Source organism: Neltuma alba, unplaced genomic scaffold (assembly GCF_004799145.2).
Source record: "Neltuma alba isolate B1F8T4 unplaced genomic scaffold, ASM479914v2 tig00010859_pilon, whole genome shotgun sequence".
NCBI lineage: Eukaryota > Viridiplantae > Streptophyta > Magnoliopsida > Fabales > Fabaceae > Neltuma > Neltuma alba.
In genome coordinates, this window is record NW_021635653.1 from 6,786 (window position 1) to 27,482 (window position 20,697).

Genomic DNA, 20,697 nt, shown 5'->3' on the forward strand with positions numbered 1-20,697 from the left:
AATACTCCCTATCCTAGATATAGAAACTAATTGAGGAGTTTGATAATTAATGCAGTAAAATAACAAGTACTAGTAAACAATAAGAGTAAAAATGAAAAAATAGAGCTAAAATTTTAAACATTCTGAGTATATCTTATAAATAGGACCATGCACATAAAAAAGCTACATGTTTTATACATTGGAGGGAGTATGGCAAAAGTGCAAAACCCAAAAGTTGGCCGGTTGAAAAAAAAAAAAAAAGTTGCAGTACAATAGACAGGCCTGTGACCTTGTATAAGAAACTGTTCGAACATAAATTCATCACAACACAAAAGGTTCGAAACATTCCAAGTAAATAAACCCTATTGAAATGGGCATTCTTTCATTAAATAAAATTGTATATACATAATTCCTTGTGTCTCATATATAATATACTACAATAATTGATGTATTTACAGCAGGTAGGCTGGATGTAAGGCTACCAAAGGAGCAAGTAGAAGAGGCTAAAACCCGAACATACTGATAATCAAATCTACATCTGCAACTACAAATACTTGTGCTACTCAATGCACAAACTAAACATGGTAACTCACAAGGTGATTTGTCATATCAAGTTTCAGCATGCTTCTACCCCCTAGTGAACTATCTTCCTCACAAAAGTAACATGACATCCCTCAAGATAAACCAAGCTAATTTTGATATCCTTACTGATGAGAGTAGTGACTAAAAAAATCAAAGAATACAGGGAAAGAATGGATATATACAGAATCAACTATGGGGAAGTGAGTAAACAAAAATATACAATAATTCAAAACTAAGGAAGGGTTCATCTAGGCCTATATGATTTTAGAGTTTACACCTAAGAAAACATTATAGTGAGCACGATTATACTGAGCTGAGATCAGAGTACAGCTTAAGTTCCCATAATACCCAAGAAACTCAGATGAGTAGTACAAGAGAATGTTTCGCTTTGCACTTTGCACTTTGTGAGGTAAGGCAAAATTTCCACATCACCCCTAAAGAGTTTCCAGTTGACAATACCGAAAATACAGAGAAGGTCGGAAAGAGTTCAGTCACATCAACGGGATTAGAAGCTTTCAGCACATTGGTGCTGATGTTAAATACAGGTAACCTTGGATGAGACAGACAATGTTTAAGCAGAAGATGGCATTATAGACATGAGGAACACGCCTAAATGGAACGAGATTATTTGACCTAGTTGCTAATGAAGAGTCACATTAGTCAGAAAGCGAGATCAGAATTGAAGATGCATGTAGGATATGAAAGCAGCATTTGCCAGCCAATTTAATTTCTGTTTAGCTAAGACTGACAAAAGCTGAGCTGGGTATTATACTGATGAAAAGAATCCAATTAACTGCTATTCAAGCTTACTTGAGGATATAGATAATGATTTGTTGACAGGACAATAATCACAGGCAGCAGAGCTAGAGATCAAAATGCTAATTCAACTGCCAACCATGATTGAATTAATGGGACCTGATGAAATCATTTTTAACCAAAATGAATTACTGAAAGAGGGGAAGACTTCCCACAAGCCCACAATATGACTCAGCAGCTGGCTAGTTTCTCCAGTTGAGCGGCATCCGTCAAAAGACGATAGAATTTACACAAGTTTCAGAAAATCAATCTCAATACCTTTTCAGATTATAGGTATATAGAAGATAATACACATGGTGTTATAAGAAGGTAAACTAGAAGACCAAAAAATCAAACAGAACAAAGGCTATATGCAGTTTGAAATGGTCAGCTGTATTCCAGGAGTACAAGCCATGGAAAACAGAAACAAAGGGGGAAGAACTAAATTTTCTCCACATTCATACGGCAACTTCCCCGGTTTTGACAAGTACAAGTGCATAAATTATGAATATTGGAAAGAGGAGATTGATAGTGACTGCATTCATTGGCACTGTCATGGAAGAAAGTTTTAGATAAAAGAAAAAAGGATAAGAGAATAAGAGGATGAATCATTAACCACCAGAATCAAAATAAAAACAATCACTAGGATCCTTTGATAACATTTAATGGAGTCAAAGATGACTCAGCATGAGTCAAGACAAAACAGTATGAATGGAAAGAAAGGTCCTAAAAATTTCTACGAGAAAATGCAGATGAGGGGTAGATTAAGAACAAAGACGGGGACTACAACTCCTAAATACAGAACCAGCGATGAAACCTCAGGAACAGTTACTGTTTCAGAAGAGGCAGGGGTCAGGTTGATGCAGAGAATATTTTCTCTCAGGAAGCAACCTAGGAGAACTAAAGAGAGGAACAAGGAGATGCTTCAAGAATTGATCATTCCACCTTCCAAACTACAGCACTCCAACAACTCAGGTGGCCATTATAAATGCCTGGATCAAGTTCTCGGCAGCACGCTTCTGCTCAGGTGTGCCAGATATATGAGCAATACGATCACCTCGGGAAGATTTGGAGTCAGAAACCTCTATCATTGCCCCTGAAATCTGGAGTGAAACAACTAGGCATGAAATAGACATTAAATGAAGCATATTTTGCAACACTTTTTCATCCGTATCTATACAATGTGAATGTAACACATATTGATATTCCCAGCCAAGCTAAAGTTTAAGAATGATTTCTGCTGCCACAATAATACTCGACACCATACAGGACAAGTATATTTATCATATCTCATATGTGCCAATCAAAAAATAAAATATGAACAAAAGAAACAATTTCACATAGTTTGCATACAGGGCCATCATCAGTGAGATGACAAAAGCATATTAGATGAAATCTGACAGAATACTGTTAAGCAACCAAAAATGTAAAACATCACTGATAAAATAAATAATAGGGGACTCCATAACTAGTTCTTTTCTATTTAAATAAGCATAAAACTTAATTTTCGCTAGAGACATGTGACTTGGTATGAGAAAAGTTGGATATCACATTTACCTTCCCACAAAAAACAAAGAAAGGACAAGATAACATCATATCATATCTCAACAGTCAACACCAAGATCTACATTCGAGAAAGCATGATATTGAATTGAAAGTTTTTGAAGCTCAAGATATTTAAATCATTCTAGACTATCACAATCCAAGGCATACAGCGAGAATATAAGATGCAGCAGCAAGGAACACACCAATTTAAGGTAATGAATTGACATACATCTTTTGAATCATCAATTAAATCCCCAAATTGAATAAAAGAATGCTACATTTAAATGCATAAACAAACCTTTCTGATATTGGCTATATTTGTCCCCCCTTTACCTAACACTTTACCAACAGCATTTGCGGGAATCAACATCTCCAAAGCTAATGGTGGAGGCAAACTGGGCATAGTAGACAGGCAAACGGAAGAATGATTAGATTCATGGTTCTCAAGTTGATTTTTTTTTTTTTTGGGGGGGGGGGGGGAGTACTAAGTTAGTTGTAAAACAATAGACTGAAGAATTTTGCCCAACAAAATATACTAACCCTCCATACACCTTGGAGGCAAATGAGGACACAGATCCATAGCCAGTTTCTCCCATCTGCTACAGACACAAACAAAAGAAGATAAGAAATCACCACAATATGATTAGAAACTATAAGCCACGTTTATGACAAATGGTAAAAAGATCTGAAGAAATTCATAAGTTCTTTGCTTCTTTTATCATACTTGAGAATTGCTTTATAATTATTTTTTTCCCAAATGAAATAAAATCAATTTAGCAAAGGCATTGGAAAAATAATCTGTGTCAACTTCGTAATCAATATTCGTTCTTGAGACATTTCATCCCGTCAATGAACAGTGGCGCTCACAAGTCATGATCTGGTGTTTGTTCAAACATAATGCTTGATAAGAATATGTAGTTTTCGAATATTTTCTATAAAAATTCTATTAAAGAATAATTTTAAGGTAATATTTCCAATGAGTACATTCTGACACAACTTGGCTGCAAAGTAAAATTAGGAGGAGAAACTTCATACCATGCTACAATCAGCCCAGGATGGAATGAGAGCATATACTATTCCTTAAATTTGATTTAATTTCCATCCCCCTTTTTTTTTTGGTTTTTGGCAAAGAAGAGCATCACAAAAATTATGATTTGTTCTAAAGAGATAAAGTACATCTTAGAATAATGACGCTCCTAAAGGGAAAAATTGAGAGCAGAATATGAATTTTTTTTAATGAAATGAACTCATTTGTAATTTGTAAATTTTATTATAAAATGAACAGGACTATTCTCTGTGATTTAAATGATCCTAGAATTCCAAATCAAAACCAGTACGAACAATTCAACCACGATACTTGCGCATGTACCATCAAGATATAGGGTATTGATGACAATGCAATGACTAAGCAAGAACGGAAGTCAAAGAGACAAAGACATACCGACAAAGATCCATATCCATACAGGTTGCTCGAAGAAAGCATGCCAAGTCCACTTCCACTTTCGCCCCTGTGATCATAAGCCAGTGGAGTAGTAGCAGCAAGAGAAGGAACTGAAGGCAGCACAGATGGAACAGAAAGACCAGTGCCACCTGAGTATAAGGGCTCCCCACCTACAGAGGGATTATGGCCAGTGTCCCTTTCTCTCAGGACATCGTCTCTGAGTCTTAAGACAATCTGTATTAGCGCGTCTCTCACACAGTCAACACTACCAAACACCTAAATCAAGAACAGCATCGATTAAAATAAGCAGAGTAACAAAAAAACGAGTGAAATAAATAGTGAAATTAAACAAGAAAGTTAAGTAATGAAAAAAGAAGCCAAACCTCAATCAGTTCATCATTCGTGTCTGCCAGTTTAGGCTTATCACCTTTTGAGATTCGAACATCTGCCTTAGTTCTCTTCCGAATTTCATTTATGATTGAACCACCTTTCCCAATGATACACCCTATGACTTTCGAGGGAACCAGTAGCCGGATTGAAACTGTGGCATCATCTTCGTCATTTATCTTTTCTTGTAGCATTAGAACAGCTTCAACTGCCATGGACTTAACATCACTTTGTGACTACAAATTACAAACACCACACGTCATTTTTCTTACAAATTATTTTAGATAAGCCATGATAATGAAAGAACATATTGATGACTAGTACATTTCAAGGCTCCACCGATTGAATAGAATATATCATGGACTTCAGGTGTGACATGCCACATAATTATTATATGTGCAAGAAATCATCATCAGGGAAAATGAAAGACGCAGTAATAGCGCACCTCTGTGGCAGTTATAACAATCAAGCAATCATTATGTTTAGCCTTGGAATCATCAATCTCAATATGAGCACCACTAGCGTGCCTTATACTTTTAATAGTACCCCCTCCCTTCCCAATGACACGCCCAATCTTGTCAGAGGGACAGAGCATTCTGACCATTAATTCTTCAGATTGGGAAACACCACCAACACCAGAAACCATTGGAAGGGAAGATGAGTATAATGACCATGTACTTCCTGCATCCGCATAAGCCGGTAGATCTTGTAGATCTTGTAAATTTGTAGCACCTAGTATTGGAGGAAGAGATCTGGGTGGCATAATAGGATCTGAAGCTGGATATAATCCACCAGGTGGATAAATAGGGACGTCAGAGGGAATAATTATACTAGGAGGGACTTCAGGTACATTTGTGTCAAGAGGAATGTCCTCCTTAGGAGAGAACTTGTACATAATAGCAGAAACAGCATAGAGTGCTTTTTTCACGGCCTCTGACTCACCAGATATCTATTAACAAAACATAATAAGAAAGAATTAATTTTCCCAAAAAAAAAAAACGAAAAAGATCATTAAACTCAAGACTGAGAACGAGGAATTGATGATAAAATTACAGTCAAAGAATTAAAGAAGGAACAATAGAGGATGCGCTTATTTATGCATTACTTGTACCACTTTGCTGGCAAAAGGAAAACCCTTACATTGAAATGAAAACAAAAAAGGAAAAAATATCAATCACATAAATGGGGGAAAAAAAAATAAACACGATAGTGTCTTGATAGGTGTTTTTTCTAAGGAAGTACATAGAGTAGAAATTCAGCTTCATTATTCTTTTACCCCAAAAATTTGTTTCCTGTGTTTATTCATGATTCATCTCCAGCATATCATGCAGTTTAATCTTTAATCATAAATATTAAGGATTTTAATTTCATACAACGAGACCACTACTATTTAATTCAACATTTATCCTCATTCACAGCATGATATATTGCTTCCAAGAGAAGACTTTTTGCAACATCATATAACAAGGAAATAAACAAGAAAAGCAGACCTGCCCCCTTAATACGCCCATTAGGAGAGTCAGGTTCATCTGATCATCTTACCAAGCATAAATTAATTTCCTTCATACAAAGGCTATGTTTCACAAATGTGAAACCCCAGCTTCTAATTTGCAGCTAAAGATCAATGTAAGAAAGCACAAATAATCACAAATCCTGGAGTTTCTAATTATTTATTTATTTATTTTTTTTTTTTGGGTGGGGGGGCAGACTTTAATGTAACTAAAGTACTAATGTCACCCTACAAGGCATTGTAGTTGGTTTATGTTTGTAGATGAACATAGATGCCAGTTTAATAACCAAAAGTGATGATAAATTAATGCAGCAAACTTCTCAATAGCTTGTTTCATTGTATTAATGACTAACCATCACAAAATTGTCGAAATCCATGGCACATGAGTGTGTTGGGTCAGTTGCATCCTTGGGCGTGACCTTGATCATTGTCCTTGTCTTATTTCTCAATTTATTAATTGTAGACCCAGCCTTACCAATGATATTCGCAGATTGGCTTGATGGAACAAGGATTTGGCATTCTTCCTTATCCTTATGCTTCTTTTCAGAATCTCCAACACTTGCCACAAATTTTGCAATAGCAGCATGAACTTTGAGAAGAGCATCTTGGGCAGCACATAAAGGCACCCTGTTGCTGAACTCATCATCAACCTCAATGTCTTCCTTCTCCTTAATATAGGAGTAAATTGTTATAACTCGATCCTTGGCACCTGGAAATGGATCAACAACCTTGACTATTGCATTAGTCTCCTGCCTTATTGCATTTATCACTTTTCCACCCTTGCCAATAACACTTCCAATAACTCCATCGGGACAAAGTATCCTATAAACAACCAATTCATCATTGCCCTTTCCATTATTGTGGTTCAAACGTCTCTTTTGATTCTTAGCATCCCCATTATGGTCTCTATGCGAACGAAATCGTTTCCCTGTCTCACCCATTGCTATGTATTCACGTGACACCTGAAAGCAAAACATACTTTTAGATATATCAATAATTACAAAATCATATGCTTGTTTATTGATTTGAATTCTAATCAGTAACTACAATATCATCATTGTGGTGGATTGAATTTCCCAACCACGTCAGTCAGTGATTGCAGTTTGCAATATTTCCATGGCATCTCTATATTTTCCTGCAATTACTAAGGCAACCATAATCTGCAATTTCATACCAAGTGTAACATCTCTGCCAATCCAAGGTGAAGAGATTAAAATGGATATGAAGTGCACGGTGAGTGATTGGACTTTACAACATTACTTATTTCACCACTTTATTTTGCCAGAATAAGCTATTAAACTGAAATAGCTCTACTAAACAAACTTATATAGTTATCCCAAAAGAGGCACTAATGTGACCCCAAAAATCAAACAAAAGGCTCTCAGCCCTCAGCAATACTATATCCTGTCTTCTACACGGTCTACCGCACGATACTTCAAACAAATGAAATAACTATTTCGGAAAGTGACAATTTTTTTTTGTTTGGGGGGGGGGGGGAGCAACCGTTAAACATCTCAGCCACAGTGATGACTTCACAGAGATTGGAGCAACTGAATAACAACTGCAACCGCCCTAGAAGATTGGAACAAAGTGGTTTTCTGGACAAAAGAAACGTATATTTTGCTCTTCCGCTGATCTTCTGTCTTAATTATCCAACGGAGAAAGATGAAACGGAAGATGAAGAAACAAGTCGTCCCGACACAGAAAAATGCAGCAAATTAATATGACAATTGTACGAGGGGGAAAAAAACAAACTTTACGAAAACCAAACAAACAAGAGTTCAATTCAAACAGGGAGGAGAGACCAGAAAGAAGAAACGAAAGCCCTAGTGCTGCATACCAGACGATTTAGAGAGAAGGAAAGACGCCAATCAAAACCCTAATTCTGAAGTGAAGGAGAGAGAAAGGCAGCGACTAAGCTGCTTTCTTGGCGAGCTTCCTCGGATTCGCGGTAGCGCGCTGTCCGGATCATGAACAACTGGGCATCCAGCAACTCGGGGCAAATAGTTTTCTGGGCTCTCGAACTCAATCCGTACGTACCCGCCTCCAGTGACTTCTGTGCTATAGAAAACAAAATTAATTACTCTCGGGCAAAATCACTTAAAATATTAATTTACAAATACAATTTATTTTTCAAATTTTATCTCATACAAAACTGTATTTAATTGGCTGAAGAAAAAGTGAAAAATAGTAACAGGCTAAAATTCAGAAAAAAATATGAACTAAAAAGGGTAAAATGCAAATGAAAATAATGCAGAACTAATTTTAATTAGTACTATTTATTATTAAATTTAAAAATAATAATATTTTTTATTGAAAACTTGATTAAAGTTATTGATATGAAAAAAAAAGAGTAGTGACTGGTTTTTCTCTTGGCCAGCAGAGGGTGACCAGTGAGAGATCAGTATATCTCGAGTCTCGAACCATCACTGGCATTGAACTTTTGTTTTTTGTTTTTTTTTTTTTTCCGGTTTTGGTTGGCATCATAAATTATAAATTTGTTTTTATATTAGTTTTCTATCGGGTGTTTTCGTATTAGTTTAAAACACAAGAATTTTTTTTTTTTATACTCCGGAAAATAAAATCCCAAAAGTTATTCTAATAACAAGTAAACTCCATTCCTCATTATGATTCTTGTATAACGACCTCATACATAAATAAGACAAAAATATTAGAAGTTTGAAGTTATACGGGAAAAATCTTTGTATTATTTTTTTAAAAATTTATTCTTATCGAATATATTTGACTCACACTTCACTATAAATTTCGGGTCCCATAATTTCTAAGGGTGTGTTTGGGTAACACTCCAAACCATGGTTTGGAGACCCAAACCATGGTTTGGGAAATAGATCACCCAAACACCCCCCTTAAAACCAAAACCATAGTTTTGGAAAAAACAAAATTTTTTTGCTTTGGAGAAAAAAGGGAGAGAGCCTATATGATATGCATCTTGTTATTTTTTTATAAATATATTTTTTTATAAACATATTCAATCTTATATTTTATAAATATATATACATATTAATTATTTATTAATTATATTATCTTATGTATTATTAATTATGTTGGTAAAAAATATATTATTAACAATTTTATTCCTTCAAATTAAAATATATCATAGAATTTATTTTTTTTGTAATTATCATATTAACTTATGTCTTTTTTTAGTAATTTGTATATATAAAAAGTGCTTCTGATAACAACTATCCAAACACTCTCACTTCTCAGAATCACTTTTTTACAAAATCTATTTTTCACAGAATCTATTCTCCCCAGAATCTATTCTCCAGAATCACTTTTCCAAACCACGGTTTGATTTCATCCAAACACACCCTAAATCTTATATAGTTTTTTGCACCAAAAAAAATGAATCATTGCTCTAGGGAATTAGCAAAATGACTTGTGTTTTGGAACAAAAGCTCCTCCTAAAATATGACTTATAATAGAATACCTTGAATTTAAAAAAATAGTACATTAAAAGCCTAATCAGCCAAACAATTTATAAGTCCATTTCTTTTGAAGTTTAATTTTATAATAAAATTTTTTATTTTGTCAAAAATTATAATGATTTTTATATAAAAAGGTTAAGGTGCATCCAGCATCCCAAAACATTTTCTCATGTACATCCAGCAATCTAAAGTATTTTGTGTACATTTAGCACTTGAAGTATTTTTTTAAGTGCGTCAATTGTAAAATATTTTTTAGTGTATCCAGTATTTTAAAATATTATTTTAAGTGCGCCCAATATGTAAAAATATTTTTTGATATATTCAATATCAAGGTAAAAAAATATTTTAGGATATTGAATGCCTCTAAAAAAATATTTTAAATGAATGCAGTATAAAATGCTTTAGAGTGTTGGGGGATACCTAAAAAATATTTTGAGGTGTTAAAATAACACCTTAACCTCGTATAAAAAGATCCTAACTTTCAAACATTATGGGAGAAAAACAACAATTCTCAACTTATTTCTCTCTTACATTCATCGCGGCGGACACGGCCATCCCTGCGTCAAGAGCTTGCTAGGGTGTCAGACCTAAACTTTACGCTGTTTTTGGCGGGAGGTCTCCGTTCCAGCTCTAAACGATGGAGCGAGAAACACAGCAACCTTCGATGGGGATTCAGGAGAATAGCTCAGACGGTCCTCGCCAAATCAGTTCGGATCGGGTCAATCGGGTAAAGAAGCTTCTGTTCCGTCGAATGCTTGTAGGCATTAAAGATGGGAGGTTCTTCTTGGGTGGATTCTACTGTATGGACAAGCAAGGGAACATTATTCTCCAGGACGCCGTGGAGTATCGCAGCACACGGCGATCCTCGCCTTCTCCGATGGAGCAGAGGTGCCTTGGCCTTATTCTTATCCCTTCTTCATGTCGCACATCTTGCCATGTGGATTGTTCAGTGGACGAACAGTTGTCACTGCTATCACTCAATGCAAAGTGAGTACCTTTTCAGTTTACGCTATTTCTGGATTGAGGATTATGAATTGATTATAGGTTTTAGTGGTTTGTGAATGTTGTATTGTTTATTATCTAGGATTTTAGCAGTTGATTAGGTTTCAATCCATTGAACGAATTTGACATCAGATACGATATGATTGCGGTTCTTCACTGGTTTCAATTGTGAAGGAAGGCCCATTGTTTAATTACTATGAATTGATTATGTAGAAGATTTTATTTGTACAGACTTTCTTCCCGTTTGGTTCACATGCTTACCAAGTTTTTGTGCAAGGGACTGGGAATTTGCCCCTTTCAATAAAAGGAGATGGACAAGCTTTATTCTCCCCTCTCCCGCATTAGAAAGTTCAGGAAATGACATTCTTAATTTCGAAGCAAAGAGCATCATTTGATCTACATTGCCTCTGAAACTAGGAATCACTCATATGTAAATATTTTTTAGACTAATCTAAGCGTGATTCTGAATGATTGAGCATGAAGCCATTAAAAACATCCCGTTCTGCTTCATTTTCATATGGAGAGAAAAAGAAGCTAAGAATGCATTGTTTTCTTCATTTTCGTGAAAGAAGCTCTCTGCTCCAAGAAGTTAAAAGATCTTCACACAATGTGACCGTGTGGAAAGAGTGGGTTACCATGGAGAGCTTGTTCATATGGTCAAAATCAGAGTCATAACAATAAAGCCCTTTTTTTTTTTTATGGCAATGGAGGTTTGAATCATGGGTTTTAAGTTTTGATCATCGTGTCAAGATTGATGGCATGTTTGGATCCTGTTTATCTTCCTCAATATTTTTACCGATGCTACATTCACTGTCATAGTTTAATTGAAATGAAGTTACAAAAACGCCTCAGCAGAAGAAGAAAAAGAAAACAATTGGTGCTTTACTGAACTCAGCTGCCTTATTTTTGTGGACTTTACCTGTCTGAGGAAGTCAGAATGTTACCCAGTTCATTAGTTGCCGGGCTTTGATTTGGAGGAGCAGATGGAAGTGAAAACATGTAGTATTTGGAGATAATGATAAGTGCAAATACGTTAGCTTTAAAATGCCCCTAGTTAGGCTTTAAGCATGCTGCATTCTGTTTGGCCTGCCTCTAAAGCGGCTATTCAGATCATAGAAATTATAGGCTTATAGAACAACTAGGAATGGAATTCCCTACTAGAAACTTAAGTGGGATAGATTTTTCTTGTTATGTTTTTCCATATGTAAATATGTTTACAGGCATCCGTTCCTCAATGCCCTCTTTAACTCACGCTTCGCTGTGGGGCGATCTAACTTGTGATTAATTGGAACTCATTTTCTTAATTTAAAGTAAGTAGTTAAAAGGATTGGGAAAAATATCGTCTTTTACCATTATGTTTAAATTAACTTTGGGAGAATTACAATCAAGTCCTGTGGAAGTAAAAAAATAACGAAACAAGTCTCAGAAGTTATTATTCTTCACTGTAGGATTTGTCATTACAAACTGTTCAAGTTATTATTAAAACCTTTTAATAATTATTTACCTCTTGTGATACTTAATTATAATTCTCCCATTACTTTTGAAATTCTACCAACATTCTGTAAGAGATTTCTGATGCGACCGGTAATAGGCAGACAAAGTGATTGCAGACCGATTGTCAATGTTTATATAAAAGATGTCAAATTTCGTATTCAAACCTCCAGAAGACCCGACACGGTTTCCGACTCTAGAAGTTTAAGGAAATCTCAAGGACATGTGATGTGACCTATTGATAAACCAAAACACTAACTATTGGCCACAGATAATACAGGCATGGTTCTGGCAAAAGAAAAATAAGTGAAGAAGATAATACAGGCATGGGATTTGACTTGATGAACATTAGCCCAAAAACCAAGGTTATCAAAACCTGTTAGTATATGGTGTTCCATACACAATGAGGTACGGCACGCTTCTGAGAACTGTGTCAATGGGTATTGCAAAGTTAACACCAGACGATACTCCAGTCCCTGAAAAGCAACATCATCAACTTCAACTATTCTTCATGTTCATTAACCCACTAGTTCTACTCTTAAGGTTTAAATTCAAAGCATATTTTAGCCTTTCTAATCTGTCACTCCATAAATGCACCTCACGGTTCACTCACACAAACACACCACATTGGCCAACCAAGGATGGCATCAAATACGCTACAGAAACAAGTTTCCCTATCGGTCATCAGCAGATTGCCAAATCCTTATTGTTCATTTACAAATATATGTTCATTAAAAAGCTTATATCAAGTCGCATTATTTATTCACGGATCATGATTGGTGCAATCCATTCTTTCTATTTCATATTATGCACAAGGGTTACTAGCTAAATATAATTTAACCAAATTTCATAAGAAGAAATTTATCCCATATTCTAATAAACAAGGGGGAAAAATATTTATTTACACTTCTGAAAAGGCAACATTATGAAAGTAATCTTAACAGGATTAACTAGGAAATATTTTTCATACCTTTTCTAGTAAATGTTGCTGTATTTACTCCAATAACATGACCGTGCGAATCAATCAATGGTCCACCAGAATTCCCTGTTCAGATCCACGAATTCATGTCATTAAACATCGGACCATGATACCTAGCTAGTCCCGACAAATATTCAAGGAACCCAAATTCTGAAAGCCATGTCATCGCTGAAATTTGAGGTTGTAAACTCACGATAATGTCACATAAGAGTCATCGAGTCAGGAAACGGGAATTATCGTGATTCTCTATATCTTGAATAACTTTTGCATAAGAAAGAAGAAGAAGACGGCATTCCTATCTGAAACTAAGCACGTAATTACATAACAGTGTTCATGATAGAACAAAAAAGGGGGCTGAGATTCAAATAGGCGCAAAATAACAAATGGGGCCACAGTTGAACCTCCTTTTAGCTATAAGATTATGAACTCTTGGGATGCTAGTGTTACCTAGTTTCAAATACTACAAGTCCTAGTGCAGGGAAAATTTGGTAGAATTGATTGCCCTTTAATTTGTCCAACATGCTAGGGAGCAAGGTATCGTTTCTCCCCATTACTAACCTTTTTTTTTTAAAAAAAAAAAAAAACAAATTACTAAGAGTAGAATAGAAGGCTTGGGGTTCTAACACAACGAACTTCAATCGAACGTAAGGTTACCAGAGTTAATAGCTGCATCGGTTTGAATAGCTCCCTTGATAGCTCCCCCATTTGGTGCAGGAATCTCCCGACCTAAACCACTGATGACCTGAAGCATTTACATCAGCCAATACACATCAATCTTGAAGATTGAGGGTGATGTGATCATTATATCTTTTTGTTTTTTGTTTGTTTGTTTTTTTTTTCCGGTTGACATCATCATCCTTCAATAACAAAGTCAAATAAGCATTTTACAAAAGGACCAACAGTATATGTTCTATGTGAGAAACTTCAGTTCAACATGGAAGCAACTTTAAATAGAAAATAAATAGTATTTCTTGAAATTTCATCCAGGAATCTATGATTCTTTTTTCCCAATATGTACATGATAAGGTAAAGTTCACTACAGCATAGGGAAATTCTCATTACATCATATCACATTTACTTTAAATTTCTGAAAATTACCCCTGTGGTCAGAGTGTTCTCATAGCCATAAGGATTCCCAATAGCGAAGCAGCTCTGACCAACATGTATATCTTTAGATGCACCAAGAATAGCAGGCTTTATTTCGTACCCACCAACATCGACCTGCACATGGAACAAGTAATTTTGAGAGACAGGGGCTTGCAGTAAGGGAAAGTGGAAAATGAGTGTTATTGGATTGATCCGTATAGTTCCGTCTAAATCTCTTGATACTTGTTTCAGTATGTAGGAATTGTGGGGTCAGTGTATACCTTGAGAACAGCCAGATCAAATGCGGGATCAAACCCAACTATCTTGCCTTCCCTGACAAAGTTATTCCCCCTGGCATCGACTAGAAACACCTATAGGCAGCAATAGTATGGTGTGAATTTCCGCTCAGAAGAATTGCTACTGACAAAAATGATGACTATTGGATATAAGTGGTTGTTTCAAACAGAAACACTAGTCTCACATTGCCTCCCGCGTTACCTTATTTTGATCAAGTTAATTATTGTAATCATCAAATGATTTAGTTTAATTGTGTTAGGCTTACCATATCCCAATTCATCGTACCATCTATTATCATCATCAATTCAGTTGCTATAAGTAGGAGTCATTCTTCTACTTTCAACTGCCATGCTTATTCCCCTCTACTCTCTACCGGCTTACCGTCACTCTAAAATAACATTTGGTCTATTTAACTTCAGGGGATGCCACAATAAAATAAAATTGAAGACGCAGAATAATGTTCAAAGTAACTCATACTGTTTAGACTGCTCCTTTTTCCCCCCAGATAACAACAAAGAGGAAAGACATCCACATTTCCTTCATTTTCCAAGAAAAAACTTTGATGTAATTAACAGCAGAAGGGAAAACCTTACAACGTTGTAAACCACCAGTATCAGTAGCCAATTTAGCAACAACATGGTAATTAGTAACCTGTTCAGCAGAAAAGAAAATTGATGAATTCTAATAGTTTAGAAGCAAATATGTGAAATCAAAATAAAAGAGAATATGTGCATAACGGACAGTCGTTGGTTCCTCATCACGATGTCTAAAAATTGTTAACATGATGCATATTAGTTCCATGGGGCATGGGTGACAAATAATATTTCAAAATGTTATTGTTGAGCGTGGACCTAAGTATACATATGTTAGAAAGAAAGCCCAAACCCAAATGTATACATATTTTAATCTTTCCACTGGATTGAATCAACATCATAACCAGTATTCCTCATCAAGTAATCATAAACGATGAACACTTCCATGTAATCTAAATGGGGAAAGGACTGGCCAATCACTATTAGTCAACTGATAAATAAGATAAATAAGCACAGTCACATCTAAAAGGTCATGCCTGCGAAATCTAATGTCCACTAACAGTTTCATATGCCAAGGACTAATTTCTTTTGAAAAAGGTAAGGATCTAGATACAAAATTTTAACCTTTTGTAATTAAAGAATTTAAGATTTCAGATCGATTGAATATGCTAGAACAAGGAGTGCTTACAATGTGACCAAATTTATCCCAAATGAAGCCTGAACCAGTTCCTTCAACTTTTGCATCTTCATCCTCATTCAGCATGACTTCGTTAGAGGTCTTGGGGACTTTAGCCAATTCAATGTCTTTAATAAAAACAACCGACGGTGAAGTTTCCTGTGGTGATACGAATTTTAGTTTCAATAAAGCAATGTCCATAGAATGTTAGAAAGAATAGCCTCTAAACACAACTTCAAACCGTACAGTGTTTTCCACTTCTACTATCAATCATACAGACAAAATCATCCAGAAACGACACATGAAAATTGAACATAGAAAATTCTTCAGAAACCCTTTAAACCAAATAAATCCAAAACAGAGTATACATTGAACATCAAAAAAATTCAAACGATTCCAACTTCGAGGTATATGAAGCTAAATCAATGGTATTAACATATTAGCAAAATTAAGTGAATTAGAGAAAAAGGGGAACGTGAAAACGACCTGAAAGAGATGCACGATACGGTCTTCTTCTTGCTGAAGCTCGTCTGATAGAAGCTGAGCAAGTGCGGGCGGCGTTGAATTGGGATTGGACAGAGGGAGCAAAGAAGCGAGTGAAACGCAGGAACCAAAGGCAATGGCTCGTCGTGTCGAAGTGAGAGAAAGAGAAGGAAGGGAGGTTGAAGAAGAGGACAAGGGAGAGAGTGTAGTTTGGAGAGAAGCCAGTGCCATTGCCAACCGTGCCATGGTACTACAGCTCCCCATTGCATTCCCAGAACAAAAGTCCCCGCTGTCTCTTCATTTCTGGTTTCTATGTGGATAAGATGCTACCGCCCACCGGTCCCGTTTGCCATTTTATACGTTGATTCTATATGAGGAAATTAAACTTTAATTAATATAAAAAATTACAAGTGAGTATGTTTTATAAGTGTTCGTTTATTAGAAATTAATTGTTCCGGTCAAAAAACAAAAAGAAATTACAAGCAGAATTTGAACGAGGGGAAAAGTTTGGTGACAAAGATATACTCCTCCGGTCCTTAATATAGGACCCAATTCTTGAGTTGCTTTTGGTCCTAAACATAAGACTCATTTCTCATATTTATCAATCTTCTCTAAATTATCCCTATGAATACTCCCTCAACCATAATCAAGTAAAAAAGGGAGATAGGGTATTAAGAAAGATGATTATGGTGTTTTAGGAAAAATGTGTCACTTTTCTTATAATTAACTAATTTACCTAACTTTCTTAATCTAATCAAATTAGTTAAATGGGTTTTATATTAAGGACAGGAGGAGTATTATATTTCCCTGGTTAAAAAAAAGATATATTATATTTTAATAGCTTTTATTTATAATTTTTTGTTTTAATTAATTACAACAACAGTCTTGTTAACAAAAGAAGTAATATTCTATATTTTCTAAAGAACTTGATGGAAAAAGAAAGACCTATTTAATACTATCTCTGCTCCTTATTTGATTTTTATTGTGATGCTAAATATGAGAACCCAATTTATTTTGTCTTTTATATTTATTTATTTTTTTAAGATAGTTTTTCTAATAATAGTAATTCTAGACTTCTGGCTAATAACTTGATTAGCAAGAATGTTTTAAAAAAGACAATACCTATTTATTACAAATAACCAACTTAACTTATTTTCCTACTCTATTCAAATTAATCAATTAGTTCTTATATTTAGGATTGAAGGTAGTATTCAATTAGCTTAATAGAGTATAAGGTTTTCAGTTTGAGTTTTGAGAATGTAACAACATTCAAACTCTTGAAGCATTAGAAATGCTACATCCAATATTCAATATAAAACCTATTTAATTAATTTGGATTAAGAAAATTAACTAAATTAGTTATTTATAATAAATAAATGTTATATTTCCTAAAATACCCTTATTAATAATATATATTAACTAGAACTATCATTAAATAAAATATTTAACATGTGCAAACTATTTTAAAAAAATGAATAAATATGAAAAATAAAATAGATTAAAATTTTGTATTAAAAAATAAATTAAATGTTAAATTAATTTTTATATTAGATATAGGAGCTAGTACGATAATGCTGAGAGGTTTGTGGGGAAGGCTTTGGGGTCTGAGCATGAGCGGTATGATCATATTACTGCGTCTCTGGGTAAAGTACCCGGTGATGTGTTTAAGGAGATGAACAGGTCCGAGGAGCTATCTGAAGCTGCCTGTTGATTAATTGAAAGGCCGTAACCGGCGTAAATTAAACACATTCGGATTTTTATGAACAAATCAAACTCATAAAACCCAATATCACTTGAATAATCAACATTGTCAACATGAATGGCATTACATTCGAACTGCAAAATAAAAGAATATATTTTAAGTACGTTTAATCAATTCAAAAACGCATTTGCAATTTTTATTTGTCTTAAAATTGACAATAACTAGTCACTTTTAAATAATTAATTATTGTTTTTGGAAAAACAAATAAAACGATGTGTAAGAAAAGAAGTTACAATAAGATAATAAGAACATAAACTGCTTTAAATAACTAAGAAAAAAAGGCAAAAAACTAACAAACTGTTAATTAGGATGGTAATTAATTTCATCAGAAGAAAGCAGAAGTTCAAATATCAATTAACTTTAACGCTCCGACTTAACAAAAATAAGTCTCAATCCTAAAGTAGGTTGAAAATATTCTAATAATGCCATGCTAAATAACGTGTGCTATGGTGGGGATGGATGAATGAGGATGAGTCTTTTTTGAAATGCAGGAGATTGATAATACTCTTCCGGCCCTTAATATAGGATCTAATTCTTCAATTGGTTTTGATCCGTAATATAAGACTCATTTCTCATATTTATCAATTTTCTCTAAATTACCCCTATGGATACTCCCTTAACCATAATCAAATAGAAGAAGAAAATTGGGTATTAAGAAAGACGATTATGGTGTTTTAAGAAAAATGTATTATTTTTCTTATAATTAACTAACTTACCTAACTTTCTTAATCTAATCAAATTAATTAAATGGGTCTTATATTAAAGACGGAGTATAAATCTTGAAGCTACATAACAAGGTCAAAGCCTTGAATATATAGCAAGAATATACGAAGACACTTGTTTAATAAGAAAAAGATTGAACCAGCTTAATGATGATCGACTAATTGAAAATTGAACTGCCTGACAAATGACAATCCATATTAAATTGTTACAGTATTGGCTTATTATGACCATTGTCTCTTTCCCCGGATTCTCTCGCCTTCCCTCACAAACTCACACTGTCACTCTCAAAATTGCAATTTGTGGGAAGCAAACGCGACAGCTTTGGTCTCTCTTCGCAGCATTCACGCTGACACAAACAATGACACAAAGTACTTCGCTTCACGTTCTTCTCCTTTGCCATCAGCGACATTCCATAAAGCTCATGAGAACCTGGGCTGTTGTTGTCTCCATAATCTCCAAAACTCTCAACTTGAACCACCTTGCGGTATGGCATTCTCTCAAATGGCTTCTGTGCACCTATTTCTTGTTGGGCTCCTTTTGTTTACTGGTGAAGCGATGGCAATGGGGGTCAGTGTCCTGAAAAATGAAGTGGCAATGGAAGAAGAGGAATTACTGGGACTGTTGCAAGTGATGGGTGCTCTTCTAGAGGACCCCGACTGGGTCCAAGAGCATCCACAACCTTGTACGGACACTCCATGGCCTGGTGTGAAATGCGAGGTTAGTGATGATGACCCGCAAGTATTTCACGTCACAGAGATCCACGTTGGTCCTGATATAGTATCTCCACCTTGTAAATCTTCTGCTTACCTATCTGTGTCGTTGCTGAAACTACCTTATTTGAAAACCCTTTCAATTTTCAATTGCTTTGTGTCTTCCCCAGTCACACTACCCGCTACACTTTTTAGATCTCTCTCTTCCTTGGAACACCTAGCTTTGCAATCTAACCCATCCCTCTCCGGAGAGTTGCCTCCAAGTTTGGGACAGGCTGCCAGACTTGGAGTCTTGAGTTTGTCCCAAAACAACCTACAGGGTCAAATCCCACCACAGATTGGTGGGTTGGTTTGTTTAGAGCAACTTGACCTCAGTTACAATAACTTAAGTGGTCCAATCCCTAAGGACATTGGTAATTTGAAGAGTATGACTATCTTGGACCTGAGTGGGAATGAGATTGAAGGGAACTTGCCTTCTTCTCTTGGGAAACTTCAAGATCTGCAGAAGATTGATTTGAATTCTAACAGGCTTACTGGTGAAGTACCTTCCGACTTGGGAAAACTCAAGAGGTTAGTATTGCTTGATCTGAGTCATAATTTTCTAAGCGGGCCTATTCCGGAGACGCTATCCAGTTTAGAGGTTTTAGAATATTTTGTCATTGATGGTAACCCCATAAAAGCAAGGATACCCTTGTTCATAGGCAACCTTAAAAACCTCAAATCAGTGAGTTTCTCAGGGTGTGGTTTGATTGGCCGCATACCCAATTGTTTTTCTACCCTGAAGAACCTAACTGCTCTCTCCTTAGATAACAATAGTCTCAGTGGACCGGTTCCTCCAAGTTTAGGATCACTCTTAAACTTGGATCAGCTAAATTTGAGCCACAACAAGCTGAGTGGAGTCATAGAACTTCCTGATGATTTCATTGAGAAGCTTGGCGAAAGGTTGGATATAAGAGGAAACAGTGAGCTATGCATAAGCCATCAGCCAAACAAGGAGAATCTCTCATCATACTTGGAAATCCCTGCTTGTTTAAGCTCAAAACCCGGAAATGGAAAATCCTTAACTGATGAACCTCCAGAGGACCCTGCAGAAATGAAGCCAACTCAGTATTCAAGCTTCTCATCATCATGGCTGCATCTAGAAGTCACGCTGTTCGCTTTAATTACTAATTTTGTCATCTACTCCTTTTTCTTCTTGTTGTAACCTTCAAAACTTAATATTTTTATGAAATGCTTGACTCAATCCATCTTTGGATACTGAATCTTT

The 20,697-nt window shown here is 35.4% G+C and overlaps 4 protein-coding genes across 8 annotated transcripts; 2 read left to right on the forward strand and 2 right to left on the reverse strand.

The window, feature by feature from the left end:
- Positions 1 to 331: 331 nt before the first annotated feature.
- LOC114759534 (KH domain-containing protein At4g18375) lies at positions 332 to 8,271 on the reverse strand. Of its 2 annotated transcripts, none has more exons than XM_028948728.1 (8): positions 8,080 to 8,271; positions 6,593 to 7,201; positions 5,175 to 5,678; positions 4,726 to 4,965; positions 4,343 to 4,618; positions 3,442 to 3,500; positions 3,200 to 3,296; positions 332 to 2,459 (listed from the first exon to the last, which is right to left on the reverse strand). In XM_028948728.1, the coding sequence occupies exons 2-8, from the start codon at positions 7,178 to 7,180 to the stop codon at positions 2,328 to 2,330; spliced, it is 1,896 nt and encodes a 631-aa protein (XP_028804561.1). In that variant the 5' UTR covers positions 7,181 to 7,201; positions 8,080 to 8,271; the 3' UTR covers positions 332 to 2,327. The 2 variants fall into 2 exon arrangements, with proteins under 2 accessions (XP_028804561.1, XP_028804562.1); XM_028948729.1 differs by having other exon boundaries at positions 3,442 to 3,497; positions 8,080 to 8,270.
- Positions 8,272 to 10,216: 1,945 nt separating this feature from the next.
- LOC114759538 (uncharacterized) lies at positions 10,217 to 11,631 on the forward strand. Of its 3 annotated transcripts, none has more exons than XM_028948735.1 (2): positions 10,217 to 10,675; positions 10,968 to 11,425. In XM_028948735.1, exons 1-2 carry the CDS (start codon positions 10,326 to 10,328, stop codon positions 11,083 to 11,085), a joined length of 468 nt encoding a protein of 155 aa, XP_028804568.1. In that variant the 5' UTR covers positions 10,217 to 10,325; the 3' UTR covers positions 11,086 to 11,425. The 3 variants fall into 3 exon arrangements, with proteins under 3 accessions (XP_028804568.1, XP_028804569.1, XP_028804570.1); XM_028948736.1 differs by having other exon boundaries at positions 10,218 to 10,675; positions 10,922 to 11,084; XM_028948737.1 differs by lacking the exon at positions 10,968 to 11,425 and adding an exon at positions 11,546 to 11,631 and having other exon boundaries at positions 10,219 to 10,675.
- A 660-nt stretch (positions 11,632 to 12,291) lies between these two features.
- On the reverse strand, positions 12,292 to 16,558 carry LOC114759535 (protease Do-like 5, chloroplastic). Of its 2 annotated transcripts, none has more exons than XM_028948730.1 (8): positions 16,239 to 16,558; positions 15,765 to 15,911; positions 15,132 to 15,194; positions 14,528 to 14,617; positions 14,259 to 14,381; positions 13,809 to 13,902; positions 13,152 to 13,226; positions 12,292 to 12,657 (listed from the first exon to the last, which is right to left on the reverse strand). In XM_028948730.1, the coding sequence occupies exons 1-8, from the start codon at positions 16,497 to 16,499 to the stop codon at positions 12,551 to 12,553; spliced, it is 960 nt and encodes a 319-aa protein (XP_028804563.1). In that variant the 5' UTR covers positions 16,500 to 16,558; the 3' UTR covers positions 12,292 to 12,550. The 2 variants fall into 2 exon arrangements, with proteins under 2 accessions (XP_028804563.1, XP_028804565.1); XM_028948732.1 differs by having other exon boundaries at positions 13,815 to 13,902; positions 16,239 to 16,557.
- A 2,717-nt stretch (positions 16,559 to 19,275) lies between these two features.
- Positions 19,276 to 20,634, forward strand: LOC114759536 (receptor like protein 29-like). Its single transcript, XM_028948733.1, has one exon. It carries the CDS (start codon positions 19,276 to 19,278, stop codon positions 20,632 to 20,634), a length of 1,359 nt encoding a protein of 452 aa, XP_028804566.1.
- Positions 20,635 to 20,697: the final 63 nt, after the last annotated feature.

Excerpts from the sequence above, each read along its gene's own strand:
- LOC114759534 (XM_028948728.1), bottom strand. The coding sequence starts at position 7,180 with ATGGGTGAGACAGGGAAACGATTTCGTTCGCATAGAGACCATAATGGG. Across the intron at positions 3,501-4,342 it reads ATGGATATGGATCTTTGTCG|CAGATGGGAGAAACTGGCTA; the intron begins GTATGTCTTTGT and ends TTGTGTCTGTAG. Across the intron at positions 2,460-3,199 it reads ATATAGCCAATATCAGAAAG|ATTTCAGGGGCAATGATAGA; the intron begins GTTTGTTTATGC and ends GTTTCACTCCAG.
- LOC114759538 (XM_028948735.1), top strand. The coding sequence starts at position 10,326 with ATGGAGCGAGAAACACAGCAACCTTCGATGGGGATTCAGGAGAATAGC. Across the intron at positions 10,676-10,967 it reads CTGCTATCACTCAATGCAAA|GGACTGGGAATTTGCCCCTT; the intron begins GTGAGTACCTTT and ends TTTTTGTGCAAG.
- LOC114759535 (XM_028948730.1), bottom strand. The coding sequence starts at position 16,499 with ATGGGGAGCTGTAGTACCATGGCACGGTTGGCAATGGCACTGGCTTCT. Across the intron at positions 14,618-15,131 it reads GTGGTTTACAACGTTGTAAG|GTGTTTCTAGTCGATGCCAG; the intron begins GTTTTCCCTTCT and ends TGCTGCCTATAG. Across the intron at positions 12,658-13,151 it reads AGCAACATTTACTAGAAAAG|GGACTGGAGTATCGTCTGGT; the intron begins GTATGAAAAATA and ends GTTGCTTTTCAG.
- LOC114759536 (XM_028948733.1), top strand. The coding sequence starts at position 19,276 with ATGGCAATGGGGGTCAGTGTCCTGAAAAATGAAGTGGCAATGGAAGAA.